We start from the raw sequence: 24,415 nt of genomic DNA, 5'->3' as shown, positions 1-24,415 counted from the left end.
ATTTTGAGGATCAGCGTGGTAGATGTGTTGTTACCTACCCATTCCACCTGGGGGTGGCCCGTCAGGAAGTCCAGGGTCCTTAGCTTCGTGATGAGCTTTGAGGGTACTATGGTGTTGAACGCTGAGCTGTAGTCAATTAATAGCATGTTCCTTTTGTCCAGGTGGGAAAGGGCAGTGTGGAGTGCAATAGATTGCATCATCTGTGAATATTTTGGCATTCTCTCAACCAGCTTCATGAGGTATCAAATTTATTGGTCACATACATGTGTTTAGCAGATTATTGCGGGTGTAGCAAAAATGCTTGTGCTTCTGGCTCTGACAGTGTAGTAATATCTAACAGGTAATATCTAAGTTACACAACATATACCCAATATACACATAAATCTAAGTAAGGAATGGATTAAGAATATATATACATATGTCAGTGGCATTGGACTAAGATACCGTAGACTAGTATAGAGTGCAGTTTATACATATGAGATGAGTAATGCTAGATACTTTAATAATGTTTCTGTGTCTAGTTATCCATTTCTAAAAGTGGTCAGTGTTTCCTGATCTATGTCTATAGGCAGCCGCCTCTGATGTGCTAGTGATGGCTGTTTAGCAGTCTGATGGCCTTGAGATAGAAGCTGTTTTTCAGTCTCGGTCCCAGCTTTGATGCACCTGTACTGACCTCGCCTTCTGGATGATAGCGGGGTGAACAGGCAGTGGCTCGGGTGGTTGATGTCCTTGATGATCTTTTTGTCCTACCTATGGCATTGGGTGCTGTAGGTGTCCAGGCAGGCAGGAAGTTTTTCCCCGGTAATGCGTTCGGCAGACCACACCACCCTCTGGATAGGTTTGCGGTTACGGTTGGTGCAGTTGCTGTACCAGGTGGTGGTACAGTCCGACAGGATGCTCTCAGTTGTGCACATCATTACTGGAATGCATTTCAATTAATAGGTGTGCCTTGTTAAAAGTTCATTTGTGGAATTTCTATCCTCCTTAATGCGTTTGAGCCAATCATTTGTGTTGTGACAAGGTAGGGGTCCTATACAGAAGATAGCCCTATTTGGCAAAAGACCAAGTCCATATTATGGCAAGAACAGGTCAAATAAGCATAGAGAAACGACAGTCCATCATTACTTTAAGAGATGAAGGTTAGTCAATCTCAAAAATTTCATGGACTTTTAAAGTTTCTTCAAGTGCAGTCACAAAAACCATCAAGCGCTATGATGAAACTGGCTCTCATGAGGACCGCCACAGGAAAGGAAGACCCAGAGTTACCTCTGCTGCAGAGGATACGTTCATTAGAGTTAACTACACCTCAGAAATTGCAGCCCAAATAAATGCTTCACAGAGTTCAAGTAACAGACACATCTCAATATCAACTGTTCAGAGGAGACTGCGTGAATCAGGCCTTCATGGTCGAATTGCTGCAAAGAAACCACTACTAAAGGACACATAAGAAGGAGAGACTTGCTTGGGCCAAGAAACACGAGCAATGGACATTAGACCGAGTCCAAATTTGAATTCTTTGGTCCAACCGCAATTTATTTGTGAGACGCAGAGTAGGTGAACGGATGATCTCTGCATGTGTGGTTCCCACCGTGAAGCATGGAGGAGAAGGTGTGATGTGGTGCCAGTGTCTCAGGCTAACCACAAGGCCTATAGGAGGCACCAGGCCCAGCACAGTGCCAGGGTCTCAGGTTAACCACAAAGTCTATAGGAGGCACCAGGCCCAAAAAGATGCCAGGGTTGTTCTCAACCCACTTTCTTTTATCCTTTTATGACAGAACTCCCCTCCACCAGATGTGTACGATTACTGGAAATGATTGTTAATTGTGTCAGAAACTGAATAAAAGACCACACTATGAATTGTGGGTTTAAGGATGCAACACATTCTTTCTGTTCCGTCCAGTGTTGTCACGATACCAGTACTACGAAACCAGATTTTCCTTGGTACAAAATAGATTAACTCGATGGTCCTTTAAAATCCTACTTTATGTAAAATATTGTGTTTTGTAGATGTGACTGAGTGACAACATAAGATGTGACTGAGTGACAACATTTTTCCCCCAAACATTAGAACTGTTAACCTCAAGAAATTAAGTCTGCTTCATGTTTTGTTGCCTTTGCTTCCTTACTTCCTAGTATCGCGATACTGGTATCGTGACAACTCTAATTAGGTCAGCCCGTGTCCCGGCAAGTTTTCTTTGAAGGCCTGCTTGGAAAAGTTGAGTTGGCCTGTGTTGTTGTGTGGGTAACTTTGAAAGGAAGTCAATAGGGCTGAGAAATGTCCTCAAGCTACAGTGCATGAGAGCAGACAGTGATCAGCTCGGGGGGGGTTCAGGCAATACGGAGGGATTCCCACTGTGGAGGGATTCCCACATTGCCAGCTAGCAGCTGGTTCTCCCACAGTGGGAATCCCTCCGTATTGCCTGAACCCCCCCCCCCCCCCCCCCCGAGCTGATCTTTCCGCTAAAGGTTAATGACTCCTTTTTAGAGCAGGGGTGTCAAACTCATTCCATGGAGGACTGTGTCTGCTAGTTTTGTTATTTCCTTTTCATTTGGCCAAATAAGACCTAGACGACATGGTGAAGGGAGTTTTTAACCAATCAGGGACCCTAGTTGATCTATAAAGTACAAGGGAGGAGTGAACCCGCACATACTCAGCCCTGCAAATGAGTTTGAAACCTGTGACAAACTCATTGTAGAGGACAGTCGGAAGCTAACCCTGTCCACACAGTCGCCGCAGTGTTATTGTAGCTGTATAGGCTACCAGAGAGATAATGTGGCCTGTTCTCTGAGCTACCTCAACTGTATAGCCTACCAGAGAGATAATGTGGCCTGTTGTCTGAGCTACCTCAACTGTATAGCCTACCAAAGAGTAGAGTAGTACTTCATTGATCCCTTGGGGAAAAAAAATTAACACCACAGACGAGTATCAATACCACAGACCACACATAATGATTAACCGATATTAAGACAACTGCACCTCAGGACCATTAAAATATAGTCCTTTTTTTAAAGCTAATAAATGCTTTTGTCTATTCTTTTCTGGGGAAACAAGCAACAACATTCGTATCATGGATTTTATCATAAATCATCACATTCAAATCCTGATGGCTATGAGTAAGAATATACTATATTCTCCTATTACAGGATTTCCCACCGCCTGGTGTCTGAACAACACTTCTGATGGTGTCATGCACACACATGATTCCAAAAAAAACGACTTAGCAGGAAAGCCATCAATGTTATGTTTTTTTGGCATCGTGTGTGCATGACACCAACATAAGTGTATTTCAGATACCAGGATGTGGGAAATCCTGTGTTGAAGTTAATGGTTGTAATGCACAGATGGCTTAACATATGGCTACGGTCATATAGACTTAAAGTAAGGTAACCAACACTGTTATCTAACTTTTATTAGATGACAGTATTAATGCAAGTTAATGTTATACCCACCACAAGGTTAGCAGCATGTAGTAAATATCGACCCCCTAAAAACACACATGAAGGCCAATTTTCAATTTGATTATTGGACTGGAAAAAAGTAGCACACTCATTCATCTAAGGCAATAACACTAGTCATTTAGGTCTAATACAACCATGTATGCACACAAGAACCAGCATGACGGTTGTGCAGCCAGATAGATGGCAATGATTGCCCTGGCTTGAACTGGATAAGTTGTCACATCACCAACACCACTGCTGTCTTCGCTGTGCTCTCCCTGTTTTGTAGTCATGTACTGTTTTGGGGGTTTATGTAATGGGAAGGCTGTGGAGCTGCCCTTGGGAGAGACTGGCTGTCTTTGATGCTGAGATGGAATCTGAGAAACTGAACATGAGTCACCGGAGCGCGCACACACACTACTCCAGCTTCACCCATGCCGCCATGTCTCAGCAAATCATCTATGCTTTTCAGGATTCATTGTGTTGATATAAAACAAATACATTGAGCAGTTATCGATGTGAAAACATAATTTAGTTGATGTGCAAACATAATTTGGTTGAGGACGGCACTGGTGGCTCTTGGGAAAGGGAGCTAGCTTTGTAGGTCCATTAAATGTAGGCTGTTTTCACTACTTCTGTCTCCTGACTGATCAGTTTATGAAGTTGTTACACGCCACTGGTGTGCTATTGTAATTAATGAGCAATAAATCATTACTGACAATCAGGCTGTCTCAAGACAGTGTGATTGGGTATACAATGATTAGGCCTGCTAACACAGACTCTCATGGGCAAGACATTGTGTTGATGAAGTCCAGGCTGTGTGTAAAGTTGTGATTCTGTTTCCCTGCTGTGAGACAACTTTATGTAATGGTTTACATAATAATCTCACTACCCACATCCTTGAATACAGCCAGTGGGTGTAATCTAAGATGATTAAAATCACGACTTTCACTTTGTCTCCAGGGTCAAACCTCTTGTCTACATTTCATGTTGGTTAGTTTCTCTCTAGCAAGTCTTCGGTGGTAGCGCGAGACATACAACAATGTACTATTCTGTTCACCTTTCTATAGTAGACAATGATAAGAAATTGACTGTAGTTCATGTGCTCGACTTTGTCCTACTCAACATATTATTTGTCTCCTTAAGGCTGGAATCCTTGGTTAAAACAATGACAAAGTGTTACCCTGCCTCTGTTTTGGTAAAAAGCTTAGGGATGGGCTTAGAGAAATGTAAACACTCAAATTCATAGGCAGAGCTATATATGCAAGACCTGACCATCCATGATATCAAAATTATATTTTAATTTTGAGCCTATACAGTGTTAGTTTACAGTAAAATTAGAAGTTTATTTTGTGTTCTGAATGGGTATGAGAGTTGATCTAAACTCACACTGCATTTATATGTTTATAGTCATCAAATCAATGAGTAAAAATCATTAAGTTAAAAACATTGCTGTAGCAACTAAGGATTCCTAGCTTTAATAAGCATGGTAGCTAACAGTCCAGCATGCTCTGATTTGAAGTATGTCCCGTTCAGCCAGACAATTGATCTCAGTAGCTATATTTTCATTTTATTTACTTTTTTTTTTTTTAACTGGGCAATTCAGTTAAGAACAAAATATGGAGCCCATATTGGCCAGGTGCCTCGTAGGACAGTCAGTCTAGATTAATTGATGGCCTGCTGGTGAAACCAAAGTGCTGAGTCAAAGATCACCTCTTTAAACCACCATGGTCCTCATTCACTCAATGACATTGTGCTGGGAGACTTCTCCTAACGTGTTTACTCCGTGCTTGCTCCCCAGGTCTCCTATCTCTTCCCTGGTCCGACCCCGATGTCAAGCACATCGGCCAGCCACCACAGTGAGTGGTAGAGGGGGGCGAAGGGGCAGCCAGCGGCCCTGTGCCAGTGACGGGGCTGTGGTGGGCACGGCCCGAGGCCTCTAACTGGATCCCTCGAAGCAGCAGCCGCCGCCCGGCGGTGCCCGCAGTGCCATGGACCATCCAAAAGAGGGTGAACGGCCGGCGAGGAGCAGCAAGGTGGCACAGGGGCGCAGCGGGCACTCCAGACCCTCCAGCTCCTCAGCCTCCTCCGGGGTTCTCATGGTGGGACCCAACTTCCGCGTGGGCAAGAAGATCGGGTGCGGCAACTTCGGAGAACTGAAGCTCGGTAAGAGGAGTTAATGTAATCTTTATAAAGGTAGGACTGTATTTCATATTGAACCACCCAAGAACACTCAGTTTACATGGGGTAACATGAACTGCTCTTTGTTGTGTTGATCATTTCATACGATGTGTTGGCCACTAGTGTTGTCATGATACCAACGTTTTACTTACAATACGGTACAAGACCAAGTATCACGATACTGAGTAGTATATTACCGTGGTACCGGTATACCGTGCATCACTATTGGCCATACGAGCCTCCCAGACCCAGCATCGCTTATGTTGTCCATAGTGCTTTTATTTTGGGCTCACGGGGATAGGCATATATTGATTGTGATTTATTCATGCCTGCTTCATAGTAATCACATAAATAATGCACAGGATTTCAGTGGCTTGGCCTATCATGGCCAGGAACATAAAAGCCATATTTCAGATGCTAAATTCATGACATTCTGACAATCCAATGACACGGAGGACTGATCAGGTTTATCGGCTTCAACGTGTGCTGTTATAACTGGTTATATTATAACCTCCCACAGCAACACAAGACCGACACAACAACTGTCTCTGAGACCCATCAGCACTAACATTGTGTCTGTGTACAGAATTCCATTGTAGTGGTACATGTGGCACTCTGCTATGCTGCTGTACCAATAATCAATGCATTTCTCTTAATTGAGTAGCTAGTACATGTGATGGCCATAGGCGGGGCCTGCTTGCTGAATGGAGCATACTGGGGTCACACCAATGATGTTTATAAAACCTGGTATTGGCCATTGAGAGGCTTTGAAACCACCGGTCGGCCATATTGGCGCTCCCCATTTAAGAGCAGTCCTCCATATGAATGACTGGAATTCTACATTATTTAAAAGAAAATTAAATTACATTACATTTATTTAACTCTTTTTTTGTTTTCGTCCATAACATTAGTTATCTAAAAATATATATACTATGGAAAATGTTCTTTTATTTTTGTGTTTAGCTCACATAATATAATTTGAAAGTTTGCATAAGGTTTCTGTTATATAATGTGGTTAAAACGAATGTAGACATTAATAAATGCATTTCTATAGCTTTCTAAATATTTTTTGCAGTTGTGAGGGAGAGCCAAGATGTCAGCACGGTGGCTTCAACACAGCGCCCACATTAGTCATCTAGTGTTGAGATACAGTTGAAGTCGGAAGTTTACATTACACTTAGGTTGGAGTCATTAAAACTAGTTTTTCAACCACTCCACAAATTTCTTGTTAACAAACTATAGTTTTGGCAAGTCGGTTAGGACATCTACTTTGTGCATGACAAAAGTAATTTTCCCAACAATTATTTACAGACAGATTATTTCACTGTATCACAATTCCAGTGGGTCAGAAGTTTACATACACAAAATTGGCTGTGCCTTTAAACAGCTTGGAAAATTCAAGAAAATTGTCATGGCTTTAGAAGCTTCTGATAGGCTAATTGACATCATTTGAGTCAATTGGAGGTGTACTTGTGGATGTATTTCAAGGCCTACCTTCCAACTCAGTGCCTCTTTGCTTGACATCATGGGAAAATCAAAAGAAATCAGCCAAGACCCCAGAAAATAAATTGTAGACCTCCCCAAGTCTGGTTCATCCTTGGGAGCAATTTCCAAACGCCTGAAGGTACCACATTCGTCTGTACAAACAATAGTACGCAAGTATAAACACCATGGGACCACGCAGCCATCATACCTACTCAGGAAGGAGACTCGTTCTGTCTCCTAGAGATGAACATACTTTGGTGCGGAAAGTGCAAATCAATCCCAGAACAACAGCAAAGGACCTTGTGAAGTATCTATATCCACAGTAAAACGAGTCCTATATCAACATAACCTTGATAGGCCGCTCAGCAAGGAAGAAGCCACTGCTCAAAAACCGCCATAAAAAATCCAGACTACGGTTTGGAACTACACATGGGGACAAAGATCATACTTTTTGGAGAAATGTCCTCTGGTCTGATGAAACAAAAATAGAACTGTTTGGCAATAATGACCATCGTTATGTTAGCTGGGAAAAGGGGGAGGCTTTCAAGCCGAAGAACACCATCCCAACCGTGAGGCACGGGGGTGGCAGCATCATGTTGTGGGGGTGCTTTGCTGCAGGAGGGACTGGTGCACTTCACAAAATAGATGGCATCATGAGGCAGGAAAATTATGTGGATATATTGAAGCAACATCTCAAGACATCCGTCAGGAAGTTAAAGCTTGGTCGCAAATGGTTCTTCCAAATTGACAATGACCCCAAGCATACTTCCAAAGTTGTGGCAAAATGGCTTAAAGACAACAAATTCCAGGTATTGGAGTGGCCATCACAAAGCCCTGACCTCAATCCTATAGAACATTTGTGGGCAGAACTGAAAAAGTGTGTGCGAGCAAGGTGACCTACAAACCTGACTCAGTTACACCAGTTCTGTCAGGAGTAATGGGCCAAAATTCACCCAACTTATTGTGGGAAGCTTGTGGAAGGCTACCAGAAATGTTTTACCCAAGTTAAACAATTTAAAGGCAATGGTACCAAATACTAATTTGAGTGTATGTAAACTTTTGACCCACTGAGAATGTGATGAAAGAAATAAAAGCTGAAATTAATCATTCTCTACTATTATTCTGACATTTCACATTCTTAAAATAAAGTGATCCTAACTGTCCTAAAACAGGGAATTTTTACTAGGATTAAATGTCAGGAATTGTGAAACTGAGTTTAAATGTATTTTGGCTAAGGTGTATGTAAACTTCTGACTTCAACTGTAAATCATTGGGTCACACACAAACCTCTGTCTAGACATAGATTGATGCATACACACTCCTTTCTTGAGGCTGGACTGAAGTGCCCCTGAGCAACACAGAGCTCACTTTTTCTAAAGCTTTTTTGTCCTGATCTGAAACTGCTTTTGGAGATGGTCGTTTGCTGTCTACTAGGCTAAACACCAAAACACTCTATTTAGGCAAGCCCTTCAGTAGGTTGAGTAATAACCAAAGGGCTCTTATCTGAATGCCACCTCTCTCTGCTTTGTTTCAGGTAAAAATCTCTACACCAACGAGTATGTAGCTATTAAACTGGTAAGTACTCTCCTGTAAAAAATAAACTGCACTGAACATAAATATTAACACAACGTGTTGGTTTCGTGAGCTGAAATAAAAGATCACGGAAATTTTCCATACACAATAAGCTTATTTCTCAATTTGTTGGACATATTTGTTTACATCCCGTTTAGTGAGCATTTCTCCTTTGCCAAGATAATCCATCCACCTGACAGGTGTGGCATATCAAGAAGCTTCTTCACATGCAGCATCGTCTGAGACCAACCACCCGGACAGCTGATAAAACTGGGTTTGCACAACCGAATAATTTCTGCGCAAACTGTCAGAAACCGTCTCATGGAAGCTCATCTGCGTGCTCAGTTAGGGTCTTGACCTGGCTGTAGTTCGGCGTCGTAACCAACTTCGGTGGGCAAATGCTCAGCTACGATGAACACTGGCACGCTGGAGAGGTGTGCTCTTCACAGATAAATCCCAGTTTCGACTGTACAGGGCAGATGGCAGACAGCGTGTATAACAGTGCCCAATGGTAGCAGTGGGGTTATGGTATGGGCAGGCATAAGCTGCGAACACAGTTAGCGGTGACCCAAAGGCCTGATGTAGGCTACACGCATAATCTGTCACTCATCAATAATTGAGCAAAGGCCTAGTGAGGCATGCATGCGACCAGCCTCGCTTTTACACTCCCAGAGGACACGTCGCCTGAAAAACATCAGACTCTGCCTTTGAAGCAGAAGACTGTTTTTAAGTTGTTGACAGTCAACATGGTGAGCCCTGGCAGTAATTTCTCTGGAGGACAGGTCTAGAGGAGTTTGGGGGCTGTCGTATGAGGCACTTGACAGCAGCACTGCTCTGTATGCTTAGAATCGGGGCAGAATGAATGCATATCAATTGTAGGCTACTGAAGTCTTTGTTTACAAACTAAGATTTCTGAGGATTGATACTGAAAGGGAAATTAGACTTGTCCTTTTTTATGTGGAAGTGACTAGGCCTAATTGTCAGCATACCAGCATACCACCCTGCATCCCACTGCTGGCTTGCCTCTGAAGCTAAACAGGTTACCCCTAGTATGTCCCTGGATGGGAGACCAGATGCTGTTGGAAGTGGTGTTGGAGGGCCCTCTGGTCTTAAGATCGAATCCCAATGCTCCAGGGCAGTGAAGGGGACATTGCCCTGCATAGGGTGCCGTCTTCCTGATGTGACATTAAACCGGTGTCCTGACTCTGTGATATTTAAAAATCCCATGGCACTGATTCCAGGTGTTAACCTCTGTGTCCTTGCTAAATTCCCAACCTGCCCCATTTCCATCATGGCCACCTAATCATCCACCTCATTCCTAATTGGCATTTATCATGCTTCACCGCTCCACAATGCTAGCTGATGTGTGGTGAGCGTTCTGGCACAAAATGGTTGTTTCCTCATTACTATGTAAAGCGCTTTTAATACCTCATTTGGTAGAATGGCACTATATAAATCCAATCCATTATTATTTAATCATGGTCGAAACCATAGATTTTGGGCTCCCGAGTGTCACAGCGGTACGCTCGCACCTCTAACGTGGTTAGCATGTAACGCAGAATTCTCTGTTTTTCACCCAATTTTATTTTATTTTATTATAAACACATATATTACTACATTTTTGTAAACTTATTGTAATTTCTGCTGTCATCAGACACATTTTGTGCTTCAGTTGCAATTCTCCTCTCGGTGAGAATTCACACGAACAGGCATTCTATCAGCAGACAGCGCTCTGACTGATGTGTAGCTACTTTTCTCAGGTACTTTTCTCAGTGTAGTCTACTTTTCTCTGGTAAAATGCAAGATTAACTTCAAGCAAAACATTAGTAAATGTAGCTGGCTGCATTCTTTCTATAATAAACATTAGACATTTGATGGCCATGCATTGTTTTTTGCACACACAAAAACTAGCTTATTCATTGTAAGCTCATTTACTTGTGTGGCTGCCAGCCAAATACCGTTGCACTTCTGTTGTCATCTGATGAAAATGAAGCTATTTTCTGCCAAATGTGTTGCATTTAATGTATTTTTGGTGAAGGAAAACTATAGTTGCACTCCCCGAACCACTTTATTTATATTGAAAGACAAAACACTTGACTTTCAATATAAAACGCAGGTGATTATATTATTTAAACAGATATTTTTAGAAAATGCAGATTTCTGAGCTCTTAGCAGGTATCTTTTACAGGGGTCACGTTAACATGTATTGAAGTTAATAGTCCTAATGCTCTTCATACATCACAAGCTAGGCTGGGATATGTGTGGCACGATGGTTGCCTGGCAGGACTGTTCTGGACAAGCAGATAAATAGTAGCTGGTGGAAATGCCAGCTTAGGTGTGCCTCTAAAAGCTGTGGCACGGGAAATGACTCATGCCATTCTAATAGCTCTCCAGACGGCTATAAATTGCTGTACTACCAAAAATTATGAACCTGGCAAAAGTCTCATTCCAATTTAAGTCAGCAATTTGAACCCAAATGCTGGGGGGGAAACTGCCAGTCAGTAAAAGTGTATTCCCCCCCCCCCCCATTGTTAATTGAAGTGCTTTGTTGTACCCTGTCGCGCAGGAACCAGTCAAGTCGAGGGCACCACAGTTACATTTGGAGTACCGGTTCTACAAAACATTAGGAAGTACAGGTAAGGTCACGCTCTGGATTATCTTCATTCCTGTTCCCTGGTGTTCTTGTGTTCCTGCATGACAATCACTCAACTGTTTTTGGTTGATTTAACAAAAAGATTACTGCATTTCCACAATAAGTGATTACTCCCTCTAGATGACAACGATAAGCTTTGACATTCATTTTGAGAATATTTCAGCTTCATTTCGTGCAAGGGACTTGTTTGACCTGTAAATTGGTTGGCCATCTCAAATATAAATGATTAAAATCCGTTGTGGTTGGTGTCATCAGCCGAGACTATGATCTTAACCTAGATGAAAGGTGCACACGCCTGCAATGGGAGTTTGGGCTTGTAGGACACATGAAGCACGAGACAATATTTGCAAGACAGGCACTAAGGGAAAGGGGGATACCAAGTCAGTTTTAGAACGGAATGCCTTCAACTGAAATGTGTCTTCCACATTTAACCCCTCTGAATCAAAGAGGTGCGGGGGGCTGTCTTAATCGACTGCCTTGCTAAGGGGCAGAACGACAGATTTTTACCTTGTCAGCTCGGGGATTCGATCCAGCAACCTTTCGGTTACTGGCCCAACGCTCTAACCACTAGGCTGCCACTATACCTCATATGTTGGTTTTGACACTAGGCTGTTGGTTTACCAGGGAGGGAGAATCCACAACAGGAAGGAAAGGCTATCCCCGTATTTCTCGCCCATACAACTTGAAGCCCCCCACCACCAGGTGCAGCAGAAAGCAACTTCCTTTCCCCAGTGCTGATAAGACTCCTCTGGCCTAATGTTCCTGGGAACAACTGCCCTGATTGTTTGTGTGTCTGTTCTCTGGGGAGGAAGATAAGTGACTGTGGATGCATGGCTACGACAAGCCCTCTCCTTTGTCTGTGTGGTGTTTGATCTCGGCATTTGCACCCCCCCTATACAGGAAGTGCTGTCATTCGCCACCGCCAACACCTAGCAGAGATGTGACCCTTTACCTTTACAGTTTACAGGTGTCACGTTTAAATGCCAGCTGTGCTAGCTACGCGTCATTGCTAAGCACTACCTCAACGTTTAGAGAGAAAGTGTGCGATGCTGAGGATGAATTTGAGCTCAGTTCTGGTTGCTACCATGGAGGCCTTTTCTGTGTAACGAGACCTGTTAATACAACAAAATCTGGAATTGTATGAATTGCTTGTTTTTGTCTAAAGTTCTCCACCTAACAAGTTCTGCAGATAACATGTTTTTTTTTTTTTATGTTTACGTTTTTAAGCAAAAAGGCCTAAACGATTTGGACGTCAGACAAAAAAATAATTTCCCCATCGTCATTTGTGCCTGTCTTGATGCTTATATGTTTCACACTGCTTGAATCAACTTCAGAAGAGGAGGAATTTGATTTTGTTCAAACTTGCCTAAACATTCAAAAGCTGCTCGCTGCTGTTGCATTTCTGTGTAGAACAGTTACTAGTTAATGCTGTACAGCCCATGGCAGAAATGTTATCCCCAAAAGTTCACGCAGGTTTCACATAAAGACACACAATTCCCCAAATAATACCTCCATCCCCACCCAGACATCCAGGAAGTTGAAAAATCAACTCCATTTCTCATCAAATAGTATTCATGACACCTCTTCAACTGTCCGTGACTCCATTTCCCTCAACAACCCCCCCCCCCCCCCCCCCCCCCTTACACCAGCCACTGTCAGGAAGACGTAATGATCATTATAGAACATTAGATTAAGGAAAACACTACTTCTTTCCCCTCCCTGAGTATCTGAGGAAATGGGTGGAAACCCACACGCTGAGATAAAATAGAAATGAAGGGATCTTTTAATAGCTGCTCTAAGAAGCTCCTATTAAACCATGGTGAAAACAGTGCTTTTTCATTGGTGTTTTCTTTGTTTGTTGGGAAAGCAGTAAAAGCTCTACCGAAGGTCATTCTTCCAGAAATGGAGATAGGATATGTCCTTGTCAGGCTCACGCCAGCCAACTATGGAGCAGGCTAGTGCATCAGACAACAACATCAATTGCAACTGAGGAGTAGGTTGCTCTTTGTTTCATAATCAGGAGTTTTAAGATTAAGCTTCAAAGCTGAAGCATGTCAGTTTTTAATAATACAGAACCACTTCCTATTGGACTTCCATTGTCTTTCAAGTACAGAACCACTTCCTATTGGACTTCCATTATCTTTCAAGTACAGAACCACTTCCTATTGGACTTCCATTGTCTTTCAAGTACAGAACCACTTCCTATTGGACTTCCATTGTCTTTCAAGTACAGAACCACTTCCTATTGGACTTCCATTATCTTTCAAGTACAGAACCACTTCCTATTGGACTTCCATTGTCTTTCAAGTACAGAACCACTTCCTATTGGACTTCCATTATCTTTCAAGTACAGAACCACTTCCTATTGGACTTCCATTATCTTTCAAGTACAGAGCCACTTCCTATTGGACTTCCATTGTCCTTCAAGAGTGGCTGATATGTACAACCAGTTTGTTCTCCAATTCTTGCGTCTGGGTTGGAATGTGAAGGTAGGTCTGGTTCTTTTGCACAGGTCACAGCTCTCTGACGGCGCTGCCTAGTGCCTTTGCCCTACAGAGTAGACCGGTTGGTGTGAGTATTGTCTAGTCCAGGGGTGAGAAATAATTTTGGCTCAAGGGCCCCATCGGGATTTCCAAATTCGGATAATATTTATTTAGTCAAAAGCAATTTGCGGACCAGAAAAATTGAAGTTATTTGAAAACGTGCAGGTCCATTATTTCTACATACTTTCGATCTAGTTTTAGACGATCAAGAGTGGCCTGATGTTTATTTTTTTATAATCATTCCCCCCACCCCCTTAAAATAACCTCCCGCAGGCCAGATTGAATGGGATCTGGACTGCAAGGCCATATGTTGCCCACCCTTGGGCTAGTCCAACAAAGAGCATGCCGCGTCTACTGTCACGCTCGCAGACGTAAAGAGTGGAAAAAGCCAACCATGCGGAAACTCATTCATTATTTAGTGGGACTGCCTGTCTAAGCACTAACTTACCTCATATTACATTTTAGTCATTTTGCAGATGCCCTTATCCAGAGCGACTTACAATTAGTGCATTCATCCTAAGATCGCTAGGTGAGACAACATATTGCAATCATAGTACATTTTCCCTTTATCAGCAAAGTCTGTGCTAGTGGGGAAAAGACATTCTGCTTTTTTATTTTCTTTTTTCTACCTCCTACCCAGGCTTTTTGGGTATGTGAAAATGTTCTATGCTCCAAATGCCATGATGTCACACTCATTTTGGCTTTTCATCCAGCGTGCCAAGTAAAGGCCCTGGCAGGAGCCATGCCCAGCACTGTACCACTACACCAGCTCTCTGGTCACCATTACAGCCTCTGATTGGATCAGGCCAGGAGACACCTAGCCCATAAACCAACCGGCCAATCATCTGAAGGTGACTCAGCAGAAAAGCTAAATGAAATTTAAACCGAGCTGAATTTGTTCAATAAAAGTTGCCCTGCTTGTTCCTACTGACTTGAATAAGTCTAGGGATTTATGGGGAAACGAGCTAACTTGTATAGCTCTGCATAAGTCTCAACATGCACTTGCACATTTAAATCCCGACTCCCCTCAGGATCATTGTCTTGCTCCCATTGAGGGCAGATGTTGGCTCTAGATGTGAGGGATAAACAGATGGATTAATGATTCAACCACATCTAATTGAGATGAATGGAAGCATCCTGTTTGGTGGAACGATGCTGTTCTTCTTAAAGAAAGAGAGCAGCTTAATCTCTGCCCTTTCAGATTGGGGCTGTGTGCGGTCGTTGTTTGTATAGAAGACTAAACCCTTTGCCATATCATCTTGCTGTGAGGTACTTCACAGTGAAACGGTACACCTAATGTTTCTGGGTGGATGGTTCTATAGGTAGTAAGAAGAGGATCAAGACTTGCCAATGAGATGTACAGCAAAACCTACTCTCTACCCACCCAGTCCATGTCACTTGGTGCTGTGCAAGGAGAAATTGCAGGCGAAAAGCACCCTGATTCTATTCGACTTGTCCAAACAAACTCACACAATATTATCCAAAGTGTTGTCAAGTAAATGTTTGCTTGGGAACATTTGTAGCGTGGGAGGGTTGGGCTACTCATTTTTCATTTCCAGAAATAACCATGATGTGTTCCTCCTATGGCTTTCAGCATGACTGCCTCTTAGCTGCAGCCTCCAACCGACCTAGTCTTACAAGCACCGCTGCTCCCAGAGAAGAGATGAGAGGAGAGACCTCCCCCTTCCTCTCATGTGTTTATTGAAAGAACTTTGTTCCAGAGCAACATTATCTGTAGCCCTTTTCCCATACACCGGCATAGATGGATCAGTCACATGACGGGTCTGTAGGCGTGTCATACGCCGGCATAGATGGATCAGTCACATGACGGCTCCTTAGGCATGTCATACACCGGCATAGAAGGATCAGTCACATGACAGCTCTGTAGGTGTGTCTGCAGGCAGTCAATGTGCTCTAGGGCTGACTGGCTGGGACAGGTTGACAGGGACAGGTTGCTGTTAAGTTGGATTTTTCTCTGCCCTTCTTCCTCTCGCTCGTTCACCACAGGACCTAAACACGGGACCGTTTCTACGGTGATTCTCAAAATACTGAATGTTTTAGTTATACTTAATATGTGCCCTTAATATAATATCTTCCTTTGTCTCCAAAGACGTACCAGCTTCAACTTAATATTTTATTGTGAGGGTTGCAGTGACGTGCTCTCCCCAGCCCCGGGGGGGAAAGAAAAAAGAAAAGGTAATACAATCGTATATCAAGGATGTTTGGACAGGTGGATGGCTGGATGTATCCAGATATTGCCCAACCCTAGTGAAGGTTGCTCAAACGATCTTTCTCTTCCATGGACTTAATAAATATTGACTGTAATAACACACAACGCTGCTTGATATAGACCTACTACATCTTCACAGTATGAACTTATTTTCTCTCTGGGAGTTCAGTAAGTTTGGAAATTCCCCTGCATATCAGAAAATCCCTGTGGGCATGTCTGGACTTGTTTCGGAGAGAACGAGTTTCCTTGTATTGTCAGCTATTGGTGGTTGGCATTTTCCAGGCTACCCAAACTCCTTTCTCCGGCCAAACGCTACAACACGCCCACGGACGTTAGTTGCTTCTCCGCAATGAGTCTGGATCTAATCACCTCCCCAATGATTTATAGAACGCAAACACATTCTAACCGTTCGGATTGGTCCCAGAAACTGATGGGTTGGACCAGAGCCAGAACACACGTGGGTAAAGCAGTTTTTTGAGAATGTGTCACTGGCTTTGATACTCTGCTTTGGTTAGAAATTATCTAATGACTGTTTTGTACAACACCCCTCATTCTGACATCCCCCACAAACAACTTTTAATGATGGCAATCTCAGACTGTAGCGAACAAAGAGCAGTGGAAGAATTCGGTTTGAGTCGTCAGGCAAGGTTGGCATATGGTAGTAGTTTTTAAAATGGTGCAACAGTTGAAACATTTTATTTGGTTAAAACATCTCAATACTATGAGTAGAGTACAGGAGCACCTTGTTCAGAATTATAAGCACAGTGCTGCAGTGTTATGAGAATATCTGATGTGCACAATGGCTTGAAAGTGGATACTAATGGTTCATCAAAGCGCTCTCCAGCCAGCCAATCCTTCCCATAAATTCATGTTTTATTGCCTTAAGGCCCAGGCTGCTCAGTCATCTGTCCAGGATGGATGAGTCTGCTTCCGCTGCAGTAATGACTTGTTTGGCCACCTGTGTCGCTCGTATTTTAGGCCTGACAAACTAGATTTGGTGAGGTAAACCTGTCCTTTTATTGTCTCCCTGATTATGATATGTCATTGACAGAACTTGAACATCAGTCTACAGCAGGATCAAAATGTCCCAGTTAGCTAAATCTATTCCACCATGCATCTTCTGCCCCTTGGCAGGGAAATGGGAGGTCCTGTTTGAAGCCTCTTATTAGCCCTTTTTCACAGCTCATCCCCATGGTGCCACTTGGTTTTTCACTCCTGCCTTGGCTCCCCGCGAGCACCCGAGATGTCAATGCCTACTCCTGTTTCACAATTGGCAACCTACAAAACAGGCTAATTGGCCCCCGACACAGCACAAAATAGAACCTGTTCCAGCTGTTTATTCCCCCCTAGTGTACATTGCCTTCAGAAAATATTCACACCCCTCGACTTTTTCCACATTTTGTTCTGTTACAAAGTGGGTTTAACATAGATTTAATTGTCAATTTTTGTCAACAATCTACCAAAAGTAGTCAGTCAAAGTGGGAAAAAAATTCTAACATTAGTTATAAATTACTGAAAAATCAAACACTATCTTGATTCGATAAGTATTCAACCCCCTGAGTCAATACATTAGAATCGCCTTTGGCAGTGATTACAGCAGTGAGTCTTTCTGGGAAAGTCTCTAAGCGCTTTCCACACCTCCAGTCATGTTTTTCCCTGTGAGATTTAGTCTTAGTAGAAGTGTTGTCTTCTCTTCTCTAGCAGTTGAAATGCAAACAAAAACAACCTAGCTTGTGAATAAAACAGCATAATTTGCCAAGAAACACAAGGACAAAGTCTCACTTCAGCAGACATCCGGTTTATGCCTGGGCGCAGCTCTTCACGTGCGCATAGCCGCCAGCCAGGCAGTGTTGCTGCGCAAGATGGAATAGGCTATATAGGATTCGTAGTTCTTTGACTTTGTGTGATTAATTTACCAGCTATGATACAAAACAGCAGAAATACTATGAAAACAGCTGCTGCAGCATTTATTTTACTGCAAATGTGATCGTACTTAACTATTTTTATTGACAAATGCGAGTGAAATGCTCGCACTGTGGAGCCCTGACCACCCGCCAACGTGCCTGGTGAAATAGACATCTTACCCGCCAATGTCAAAATCTACCCGCAGGTAGCGGGTGTTCATTTTAGGCCCTGTTGGTTGTTGATCATTACTAGACAACCATTTTCAGGTCTTGCCATACATTTTCAAGCATATTGAAGTCCTCACGGTCTTCTTGGTAAGTAATTCCAATGTAGATTTGGCCTAGTGTTTTACGTTATTGGCCTGCTGAAAGGTGAATTTATCTCCCAGTGTCTGGTGGAAAGCAGACTGAACCAGGTTTTCCTCTAGGACTTTGCCTGTGCTTAGCTCCATTCAGTTTTTTTTAATCCTGAAACTCCCCAGTCCTTAACGTTTACAAGCGTACCCATAACATGATGCAGGCACCACTACGCTTGAAAATATGAGGAGTGGTACACAGTAATGTGTTGTATTGGATTTGCCCCAAACATATTACTTTGATTCAGCACATAAAGTTAATTGCCCTGCCACATTCTTTGCAGTATTACTTTAGTGCCTTGTTGCAAACAGGATGCTTTTTTTTCTGTACAGGCTTCCTTTTCACTCAATTAGGTTAGTATTGTGGATGTTGTTGATCCATCCTCAGTTTTCTCCTATCACAGCCATTAAACTCTTAACTGTTTTAAAGTCACCATTGGCCTCATGGTGAAATCCATGAGCGGTTTCCTTCCTCTCCGGCAACTGAGTTAGGAAGGACGCCTGTATCTTTGTAGTGACTGGGTGTGTTAATACACCATCCGAAGTGTAATTAATAACTTCACCATGCTCAAAGTGATATTCAATGTCTTCTTTTTTTATTTGAACCCATCTGCCCTTTGCGAGGTTTTGGAAAACCTCCCTGGTCTTTGTGGTTGAATCTGTTTTGAAATTCACTGCTCAACTGAGAGACCTTACAGATAATTGTATGCGTGGGGTACATAGATGAGGTAGTCATTCAAAGATCATGTTAAATGCTATTGTTGCACACATAATGAATCCTTTCAACTTATGTAACTTGTTAAGCAAGTTACATATGTAATGTTCAATGTTCATTCCACTTTCATAATATGGGCTATTGTGTGTATGCGAGTGCTAAAAAAAATCTATGTTTTTATCCATTTTAAATTCAGGCTGTAACACAAGCAAATGAGGCAAAAGTAAAGGGGTGTGACTACTTTCTGAAGGCACTGTAGATGCTAGCTGATAATACTGTCTCATTCATTCTGTCAGATTTTTTTTATTTCCCTGTGTCATTGGATCTTGTTCTCTAATTTACCAATCAGGGGTTGGCAGTGATTGTGCTGGTTCTTAAAAGTTCACTTTCTCAGTTATTTTGAGTTCAGGTGACCAATTTTTACTGGGGGTTAGCCATGAATAATGAACAAATCATTATACAGCATCAGATCGATGAACTGGATATGAAAGCATTTCTTTTTACATTTCTTGAAGTTTGGGTGTATGGTTTTTGTTTTGAATTGTTTGACTGTATTGTTTTGTCTGTTGTGTAGAGGTCACCGTCTGGGCAGCAATAGCCTACTTCCCAATAATATGATTCGACTTGTGACTGTGGGAAATGTTTGTCATCTGTTAAAACAAACAGAGAACACTGCCAACATTGAATGTCAGACATTCTCATCCAACCATTGATTTTTACAGATTTTGAGAATTTTCACCTCTACAGCTTTAGCGATTTAGAAAATACTTGTGTTGATTTGAAAAATGTTGCCTATGCAATATTTAACTGAGTCAATTGAATGCTTTGTATTTTTGTTAAGAGTTTGAGTTCTTCACAGAATCAACTCACAGCCTACACATGAACTCCTTTGTGATTTTTACCAGTGTCGATGCTCAATACCAGTGGTCTAAAATAATTTAAAGTACTGCTTAAGTCGTTTTTGGGCTATCTGTACTGTGCTTTACTATTTATATTTTTGACAACTTTTTACTAGTACTCCACTACACTCCTAAAGAAAATAACGTACTTTCTACTCCATACATTTTCCCTGACACCCAAAAGTACTCGTTACATTTCGAATGCTTAGCAGGACAGGAAAATGGTCAAATTCAAACGCTTATCAAGAGAACATCCCTACTGCCTCGGTTCAGGCGGACTCACTAAACCCAAATGCTTCTGGCTATCTGTAAAAAAATAAAACAATAATAATAATAAATCTGCCGTCTGGTTTGCTTGTTATAAGGAATGTGAAATGATTTCAACTTTTACTTTTGATACTTAAGTATTTTTTAGCAATGACATTTACTGTTGATACTTACGTATATTTAAAACCAAATACTTTTACTCGTATACTATTTTTCTGGGTGACTTTCACTTTTTTTAATTGAGTTATTTTCTATAAAGGTATCTTTTACTCAAGTATGACAATTGGGTACCTTTTCCGCCCGTGCTGAATACATCGCTGCTGACACTGGCCATACACAACCTAAAGCTGTGTTCATCACACAACCTTCAGAAAGTCAACATATGAGCCCTCTACAACAGGGGTTCCCAAACTTCTTTTCACTCAGGCCCCGCCTTCCAGCATTGGGGAACATCCCACGTCTATTTCTATTGGCACAAGCACTGTTCATGACACACATTGTTCACACACCTCTTGTTGGCATAGAGAACGTTTTGCAGGTTTAAAGCTTATTTCCTGCAATTTTACACGTTGCCATTCTGCCTAATGTGTATTCATGTGTTAGAGTGACTCAAACATTACAACAAAATCTTGGGGGTAACAGAAAAATGTTTCCTGACATGGGCTAGTTGATCTGCAGATTTCTTACATGTTTTAAATATCTCTCTAAGGTATGCAATGACTGACATGTCAAGAGGAAAACTGATGATGCACTACCCAATTTCTAAATTGAACCTTTTGCATTCTACTATTACAACTTTCAAGAGTAAGTTGAAAGCGTAACTTAGTTGTTATTTCAAACACAGTTTTCTAAAGCAGACAAATTATCCTGCAGCAATGGGAAGTGTGGATTATCATTATTATTATTATTATTATTATTATTAATGGACATTTTTGTAGTGGTTGATATGTTTTTCGTAAGGGAAAATCAAGTCTGAAATTTCAAAGTGGAAATTACAAACTTTAGAAGCCTTTTTAAACATCAAATACACTGGACATTTTAAATCTCCTACATTGTGGGAAAGTTCTCATGCAACAGGGTGATCAAATTTAAGATCCTACATCTGTAGCCTACATAGAGCATTAGTCTCAACACACTGCAGTCAGTTGACCCTGTTTGAACAGTGCCATCCATCTCCGCAGGCTGTTTGGGTTTAGACTACTCCTTTTCCTCTGGTTAGTGCATACCTGGCAGGCATCGGTCTCTAAACCTCTGAACGTCCGTGTCTGTGCTACTCCTCCCATCTGGCTGATCAATGATGACTGTGGCTGCCCTGGGTTCAACCTCTCATCGTCAGGCGAGGCAGAAATAACATGCAAGGCTTTCCCCCCCCACAAGGCCACTCTACAGCTCCTCTCATTCCCAGCACTTCAATTCTGCTTTCAGTGCATGGGTCCACAGGAGTGTAACACAATTCAAATGGTCTATTGAAACTGGTCAGACCAACCTACATGTGGTTTACTATGTCAGCAGGAAACAAGGCAATAACTAGAAGCTGCCTTTGTATTGTTCTAATAGTCCTCTTCTCCTGCGGTCTCTTTCAGCGGAAGGCCTGCCCCAGGTGTTCTACTTTGGGCCCTGTGGGAAGTATAATGCCATGGTTCTAGAGCTGCTGGGCCCCAGTTTAGAAGACCTCTTTGACCTTTGTGACAGGACCTTCTCACTAAAGACTGTATTAATGATTGCCATTCAGCTGGTGAGTTCCCAACATCAAATAATGCTATATTTACCAGATGTGTTCAAACTGGTGTGCAATTCAAAGGTGGAGATCAATTTAATTTAAATCGGACAATTTAGGAGAACTTAAAATGTGGTAATTAAATGTTTTTTCCCCAATTCATGATTTGGAAAGGGGCTTTTTTTAAGTGATGAATTCATCCCCGGAAAATAATTGGATTATAATTGACCCCAATCCTGCTGAGATCAGATTTTTTTGGTTGAGTTTCTGTTTCCTTATTGAACCCTGATTGATTAACTTATTGGTCTAGTCTGTGTGTACCCATGCAGAGTTCCGTAGGCCACTCTGTTACTGACTGTCCTGTGACTTTCCTATTCAGATCTCCCGGATGGAGTATGTGCACTCTAAAAACCTAATCTACAGAGACGTAAAGCCTGAAAACTTTCTCATCGGGCGCGGAGGATGCAAAAAAGACCACATTATCCACATCATTGACTTTGGCCTGGCCAAAGAGTACATCGACCCTGAAACCAAAAAACACATCCCGTACCGGGAGCACAAGAGCTTAACCGGGACGGCCCGATACATGTCCATCAACACACATTTGGGAAAAGGTATGTCTGGTTTGCCAAGAATTTCAAAGGGGTGATTTACGTAAATGTTAGACACTGCTTTGTCAGCATGCTAGTGTTGTGAAACTTGGTTATGAGGTGTTTATACTTTTTGATAAATCATGTCTCCTTGGATTTGGCCAATGAGTAGGCAACATTTCTTTGTCAAGGGCTTTTTTTTATTTTTTATGTAAGATTGGCAAGGTTGCAAATACTAAGTATAACTTAGCCAGGGTTTATGAGTGACTAGGGCCCTTGGACTGTTATCACAAAAAGGGAGGCAGCTTCCCAGAAAAAGGTTGGGGTTAAATCAAGTTAAGGAAATTCTAATCATGGCTCACTGCGTTTTCTTCCTTTTGAAGTGACTCTCACTGGTTTTTGTTAATAGAACAAAGTCGTCGAGACGACCTGGAAGCCTTGGGTCACATGTTCATGTACTTCCTCCGTGGGAGTCTACCGTGGCAAGGACTAAAGGTATGTGACGTCAGCAGGTCCTCTGAGATTTCCCACTTGTGCTGTGTTTGTAGCAACGTACAGATGTTAAACTTTTTTATGTGGTTCTTTCACAGGCTGATACACTGAAAGAACGATACCAGAAGATCGGAGACACGAAAAGAAACACTCCCGTTGAGGTTCTCTGTGAGAGCTTCCCAGGTACAGCCTGACCATTTCTCTCATCCAAATCTGAAGTTGTTTTTAATGCAACACGTTCTGTATTATTTTTTTTATTTTTTTGATGATGATGATGATGATGATGATGATGGTAATTTAGCTAGTTGTAGGCCAGAGTGCTTTTGGAGCCCCATGACTATGCTTCAGGATGTTGTATTGTTTCTCACATTACTCAATGGTGCAGATGACTCATTCAAATCTACATTGGGTGTTTGCTGTTACAGAGGAGATGGCCACCTATTTGCGTTACGTAAGACGGTTGGATTTCTTTGAAAAGCCTGACTACGAATACCTGAGGACCCTGTTTACAGAGCTGTTTGAACGGAAAGGATACACCTTCGATTACACCTACGACTGGGTCGGCAGGCAGATAGTATGTAACTCCACTCACTGACTAATATTGAGGGGGAAACATAGAGCAGGCCTAAGTATTTTAGCTACAATATAACACTGGTTTACTGTTGTACCCCATAGCCAACACCAGTGGGGACTGTCAACATGGACTCTGGGGCATCTGCCATCACGAGAGAGAGCCACCCGCACAGAGACCGGCCCTCGCAGCACCAACCCATTAGGAATCAGGTAAGCTGGACCTCCACTTTCCCAGAGCTGCCAGTTCAACTGGCTCTGGAGACCCCTGATCCACACTGATGATTTGACAAGGGAGTGTCCTAACCACAGTATTATAACGGCTGCTACGTTACCCCTTTAGTTACTATCCCCCCTCTGGATTAGCCTGCCGGAGAACTTGAGGGGGACCGAAACTGTGGACATATTTAAAAGGGATCTTAAAACACATTTAACTGCTTTTCTTTAGGGTGCTTTTTAGTCTTTCAGTTTGAGTTTTTTTATTTATCCTCTGTTATAAATATTTAATTTGTACTATTTTTTCTTTTTTTCTGTAAAGCGCATTGCATCCATGTCAATATAGATAAAGCTTGATTTGATTAGAGTAACCTACATCCTCCAACACTGAACCCTCCTCCTCCTCCACCTACTTACTGAAGAGCAAGTTTTAGAATCTGTGGTGGGGGGAGTTTACAGAGTGGGTCCCTTGGGTGTGGTGGGGAGGTACCACAGCAGCTCCAGGCCATAACCCACTGAGTCAGACTCATCATTCCTACTCTGTTAAATAAACAATGGTGGTTGGATCCCACAGCTGCAGCCAACTG

General features: G+C 42.3%; 1 protein-coding gene across 4 annotated transcripts in view; it reads left to right on the top strand.

Annotated features, from left to right (window-relative positions):
* The window catches only part of LOC129834860 (casein kinase I), a 42,202-nt gene that overhangs the window by 2,317 nt on the left and 15,470 nt on the right, over positions 1-24,415 (top strand). For all 4 annotated transcript variants that reach the window (XM_055900194.1, XM_055900195.1, XM_055900193.1 and 1 more), the window contains exons 2-10: positions 5,240-5,604; positions 8,639-8,679; positions 11,243-11,312; positions 21,827-21,978; positions 22,340-22,574; positions 22,960-23,045; positions 23,141-23,225; positions 23,468-23,616; positions 23,718-23,825. In XM_055900194.1, the coding sequence (XP_055756169.1) occupies positions 5,430-5,604; positions 8,639-8,679; positions 11,243-11,312; positions 21,827-21,978; positions 22,340-22,574; positions 22,960-23,045; positions 23,141-23,225; positions 23,468-23,616; positions 23,718-23,825 (1,101 nt within the window). In that variant the 5' untranslated portion in view covers positions 5,240-5,429. The remainder of the gene's footprint in view (positions 1-5,239; positions 5,605-8,638; positions 8,680-11,242; positions 11,313-21,826; positions 21,979-22,339; positions 22,575-22,959; positions 23,046-23,140; positions 23,226-23,467; positions 23,617-23,717; positions 23,826-24,415) is intronic.

The sequence above is a fragment of the Salvelinus fontinalis genome, chromosome 35 (genome assembly GCF_029448725.1).
Source record: "Salvelinus fontinalis isolate EN_2023a chromosome 35, ASM2944872v1, whole genome shotgun sequence".
Lineage (NCBI taxonomy): Eukaryota > Metazoa > Chordata > Actinopteri > Salmoniformes > Salmonidae > Salvelinus > Salvelinus fontinalis.
The sequence above is the reverse complement of the archived record's forward strand: the minus strand, read 5'-3'. Positions and strand labels throughout refer to the sequence as shown.